The 4,848-nt window shown below is 59.9% G+C and overlaps 2 protein-coding genes across 2 annotated transcripts in view; both read right to left on the bottom strand.

Annotated features, from left to right (window-relative positions):
- Positions 1 to 286: 286 nt before the first annotated feature.
- Positions 287 to 2,147, bottom strand: Gpsm3 (G-protein signaling modulator 3). Its single transcript, XM_005389440.2, has 4 exons — positions 1,732 to 2,147; positions 1,418 to 1,520; positions 992 to 1,191; positions 287 to 870 (listed from the first exon to the last, which is right to left on the bottom strand). The coding sequence occupies exons 1-4, from the start codon at positions 1,768 to 1,770 to the stop codon at positions 733 to 735; spliced, it is 480 nt and encodes a 159-aa protein (XP_005389497.1). The 5' UTR covers positions 1,771 to 2,147; the 3' UTR covers positions 287 to 732.
- A 1,740-nt stretch (positions 2,148 to 3,887) lies between these two features.
- Positions 3,888 to 4,848, bottom strand: part of Notch4 (notch 4) — a gene marked incomplete in the record, with an annotated part of 21,263 nt that continues 20,302 nt past the window's right edge. The window contains 1 exon segment of the mRNA XM_013517066.1: positions 3,888 to 4,848. Coding sequence (XP_013372520.1) covers positions 4,518 to 4,848 — 331 coding nt within the window.

Consider the following 4,848-nt stretch of genomic DNA (forward strand, 5'->3'; position numbering starts at 1 on the left):
GCCGCCTGCGCTCTCAAGCCGGGTCCCGGAGCTGCGGCCCGGGCCGCTGGAATGCCTGGGTTCCCGCACAGCCCAGTTCTTATTTCTTGTTCTAATGAGTCCCCTCCCAGTTCTACTTAATTAAAACCGGGAGAGGGGGGCTGGGGAGGTAATTAGGGAGGTCTCCAGCCGCTGCTTAATGAGCCGGTAATTAACCAGCCAGGGAGGGGAGCTGGCCTCCGGCCAGACTGGGGAGAGCGCCGGCCCCGGCCTCACCTTCCTGCCCCCCAACACCACCAGTCCTCAGTCCAGGGGGGAATGGCCTTTATTCGTGCAGCCGGACGGGACGGCCCGAGCGGCGTGGACGCGGGCGCGGGGCCTCGGGCCGACTCTCCGCCGCGCCCGGCCCGTCTTCGGGCTGGGGAGGGGCCGCCGCACGGGTCGGAGGCCGCGAGCGCTGCCGGCCTTGGGGTCCTGAGCGCCCGCTCACGCGCCTGACAGCTCGGGACAGACCCGGCCTGGCGCCGTCCCCGCTGCCTCGAGCTGCAGCACACTCGCGGAGGGCGTCCGTGGCTTCCCGCCTGCCCTTGCACCCCTCGGGCTCGCGGGGAATGTGCTGCGAGAGGGCCGCAAGGCTGCGATTTCTCCTGCGTCCTCAGTCTCTGGTGCCCCTGCCAAGCGGGCGGGCGGGCGCGCAGCGGGCTCGCAGCTTTGCCCCCAGGAGGGAGGAGGGGCTGGCTGGGGGCTCGGGTCTCAGCAGGTGTGTGTCGGGGGCCGGGATCGTTGCTCTTCCATTCGCCCCCCGCCCTGAACTCTCAGCAGCAACTCCAGGAGCTCCTGTCCCCCCGGGGGTAGGGGCGGATCTGACCGCTGGGCTTCCATCCGCTGGCACTGAGCGAGTGGAGGAAGAGGAGAGATTGGTAAGATCAGGGTAAGGTGCCCTGGGGAGAGGAGACCTCGAGATGGGGCAGGGGTGGGCAGGAGGCCTGGGCTTTGCCCCCTGGCGTGTCACCTGGTGGGTGAGGATGGTGCTGTAGAGCTGTTCCTTCTCCTCGAGGGGCCGGGCCGGGGCTGGAGCTGGGCTGGGGGTGTTCTGGGGAGCCTGGAAGGCGGCCCTCTGCTCCTCGAGGCGACGGGACTGGGCCTCAGCCACCAGGTCCAGCAGGAGCTCCGTCTGCAGGGACAGCAGGGAGGCCGAGCGGGGCCCCAGGGCTGGAGAGAGGAGTGAGGAGGCTCGGAGACTGCAGAAGGTGGCAGCTAGAGGGGCGGTGGCGGTGGGGTGGGGGCTTGAGGGGTCAGGGCCTTTGGGTCGGAGCTGAGGGGGTGTGGTGAGGAGCCTGGAGCAGGTGGGGAGAGCGCCCGCAAGCGGAACAGGCGCTGATGATGGGGTGAGGACGTGGGCACCCGGGTCCGGGGGTCCCTGAGCGGGTGGAGGTACCTGTGCGGCGGGTCCCTGGCGGAGGAGGGGACGGAGGAGCGGATCGCCAAGGCCGAGTGGTAGAGTTCAGAGGGGGCCAGCCCTGCTCACCCTGGGGGCGTCCCTGATACCAAGAGAAGTCCGGTCCAGTCACGTAGGGGTGCGGTGGGCGGAGGGCCAGGGCTAGGCCAGTGCCCCAGTGCCTGGGTTTCTGTTCACGCCTCAGGGTGCTCAGGCCCGTCCGAGTCCCGTGTGTCTACTGTCACTAGGTCTGTGCCCCCGAACCCCCTCGTTCCTTCTCGGACCCTCGCCTCCCCACCCTGTGCCCTGCTCACCTGCTCACCGTCCTCTTGCGGGGGTCCCTCGGGCTCCATCCCCTGGTGGGGAGAAGCCGGTGGGGGAGGGGTGGCTGGGATTTGGGAGGAGGGCCGGAGCCCCGGGTTCCTGAGGGGAGTGGGGCCTGGCAGGGGTGGGGGTGAGCTGGGGGCTGGATGTCTGGGTACTGTGCAGGAAGCTCGGTTCCTGGTCAGCACCCCCAAGAGCCCCGCCCATCCCTGTCAACTTCCTCCATTCTCTTTTCCCACCCAAACAGCTTGTTTGACCTTTTTTGCCCCAGGAGAGCACAGAGACTGGGAGGAACTCCAGCTGCAGGAGTGGAGGGGGCTCCTGGTGGAAAAGGCCTCTGGCCCCCCAGCCCTGCCTCTGCTCCCTCCACCCCTGTCTCCCCTTCAGCGCTTTCTGTCAACACAGGAACTAGCTTTGCACAGGAAGTGGTTTCACTCTTTAGGATCCCCCTCCCCCAAACCAGGTCCCTTCCTTCCCTAAGACAGACCCTGGTGGGGGGATTTGGCTTTCCTCTGACCTACTGGGCCTGGGAGGGGCATATGGTCCCAGTGAGAAGCAGAGAACTGAGGAGGTACACACCCATAGCCCTGGATCCAGCGCACAGCGAGTATTCCAGGCTGTGCGCTGAATATCCCTGTCGTCTGTGTGTTTGTGATACAGGGGAAATAATACAGTTCGCAACCTGCTAGATGTCAGAGATGCCGAGCTCGTTTTGTCTGAAATGGAAGAATGAATTGTAAGGAACAGTGGAGGTTTCAGAGTAGGAAGAACATACTGAAAAATAGGAGGTGACCTGAAAGGTTGCCAATGGCCCCACTTCTCAAAGGAGGTTTCATGGAGAGAAATCATGAGGTGGGTACAATGTGGGTCAAAACTATGACCAACCGGTCATATCGCAAGTGTAGCTGCTGAGGTAACATTGATCTGTGGGGAAGCAGGTCACATCGCAAGTGTGCATGGAAAAAACGAAGACCTTTTTAGGAAGGGATGGGTCAGGAGGTCCTGGTCGCCCACCTGGGTGACTGATGTCTACCTGGACTTTACTGGACCAGGTGATACCGATTATAGTATAATCTTCAATTTATTGCTTATCCCTTGGGGAGGCATGGAGGTGTGGTCATTCTGTCTTTACCTTGAGTCCTGGCATTTGACAGATGGGCCTCCAGCCATAATTGTGCCGTGCTCTCATTTTTGTATTGACTCTTAGGGCCCAGCCCTGTCTGACTCCCTAACTTAGCTGTTTATATTTACAGTCTATCGGGGGATGGACGTACCCCAGATGTGAGAGAACGTGCCCCAGATGTGAGAGAATGGGACTGGGACAAGGATATATCTTCTCAACTCACAGTTTAGTACAGACAAGGGCCAGGGGAAGATTTCCCTTTGGCCATGAGGGAGGGATGTGGAAGTGGAAAAGGCAGAGGGCCGACCCCGGGCCTGGTCGCTCACTGATGCTGGTCAGGCTGGCTGGCACTGAAGGAACAGGATAGGCTTTCAGGGGGCTGACAGCTGAATGGGTTGGAGCATGGAATGCGATGAAGATCTGGTCCTGCCACTTAATGCTCTGTAGTCTTGGGCTAATACAGTCTTGGGGCCTCAGGTTTTGAGAGAGTAAAATGAGCACCTACCTCATGAAGATGTGAGGATTAACTATAATAAAGCACTTGGCTTGTGGTGAATGCTCAGTAATGATAGTTATTACTGGCTTTCAAAATGACCCCTGCCTCCACCTTAGGCCTCCTGCTACTGACAAGGTGTAACCATATTCCTGAAACGTGCCTAGCTGTTCTCTCCGTCTTTCTTCATTTGAGGCCTCAGGAACCTCCTCAGATGGGAGACACAGCATGTGCGTGGTATACCGGGTGTGTTGCTTCTTTTTTGGGCCACTAGCGACTCTTTTTGAGCTGCTACCCTAAGTGAACACGGGACCACCAATCCGCTTATTCCGGCTCATTAACTACCAGCTGTCAATTCAAATGCTGGGTTTAGAGTACTACGTTCCCAAACCTGTGGGCCAGGGATAAAGCTCAAGGCCAGGGATATAGCTCAGTGGTACAAGCACCTGCCTGACAAAATGCAAGGTCCTGAGTTCGATTCCCAGCGCCCACGTTAAAAAAAAAAAACACCAAAAAACAAACCAAACCTGTGCAGTCACTATCACAGTGTTTTCCCATTCAACTGCCCACCCCCTCCAAAGGAAAGGTAACACTTCAAATCAACTTTATTACAGGTGACAGACGTGGGGGAGTCTTTAAATAAGAGATGGCATTAGCCAGCACACTGGTGCTTGGTCCCCGCAGTGGCTTCTTTCTGGGGCAGGGGAAGAGCAAGGCGTCATCAGCTGGAGTGGCCTTTGGCCGCCCTCCAGCACGCACAGTGCCTCGCACACAGTGCTCAGGTATCTGTCAGCCGTCTGTGGGCCGCGGTGGATGATGGAGGCTCCCTTTGGGAACCATGTATGGCCGAGAACACCTTGGATCCTATCCAGGGAGCTCGTGGTTCCACCTTAGGGGTGCTCTTCACCCCGTTTGCCTCTTAACCTCTTACCCTGTTTTCTAGGAGAGGAACTGGGTCTCCTCAGCACCCTAAACCCTCTTTCCAGAGCTGCAGTTTTTTAAGTGGAAGAGGACACCTTTTCCAGTGTGCATACACCGATTTCCGGAGGGAAATTTAACTCAGGCCCCCTCACTTTTGCAGCTTGATTTTAGTCTGGAGGGCTTTCCATATTTGTCATTTAATCGGCAATCATTTCTAGAATTCGTCCCTTCCACGCAGCCTATCTCTGACCCTCCGTTTCCAGGTTTAGGGGCATTACATGGTGCGCAGGGAGACCCCAGGCAACTTGGGGGGATCCCCGCTCCGGGGAAGGAGTGAGACAGGGGGGCGGGATCGGACTACTGGCGGCGGGGCAGCAGGCTCCCAGGGTCACCCAGTCGCAGGGCCAGTCATCCGCCGAGGCCAGGTCCCCGCGGCCAGCAGGAGCCCTGGCTCTCTCCCTGACGGACGCAGGAATGGGCCGAGGCCCGCGCATGCCCGTAGACAACCTCCGGCCGCCGCGGGGCGGGCCTCCCCGCGCTCCTCCCCCGGACGGGCTGCGGCAGCGCGAG

Source organism: Chinchilla lanigera, unplaced genomic scaffold (assembly GCF_000276665.1).
Source record: "Chinchilla lanigera isolate Chin_1 unplaced genomic scaffold, ChiLan1.0 scaffold00036, whole genome shotgun sequence".
In the NCBI taxonomy this organism is placed as follows: Eukaryota; Metazoa; Chordata; class Mammalia; order Rodentia; family Chinchillidae; genus Chinchilla; species Chinchilla lanigera.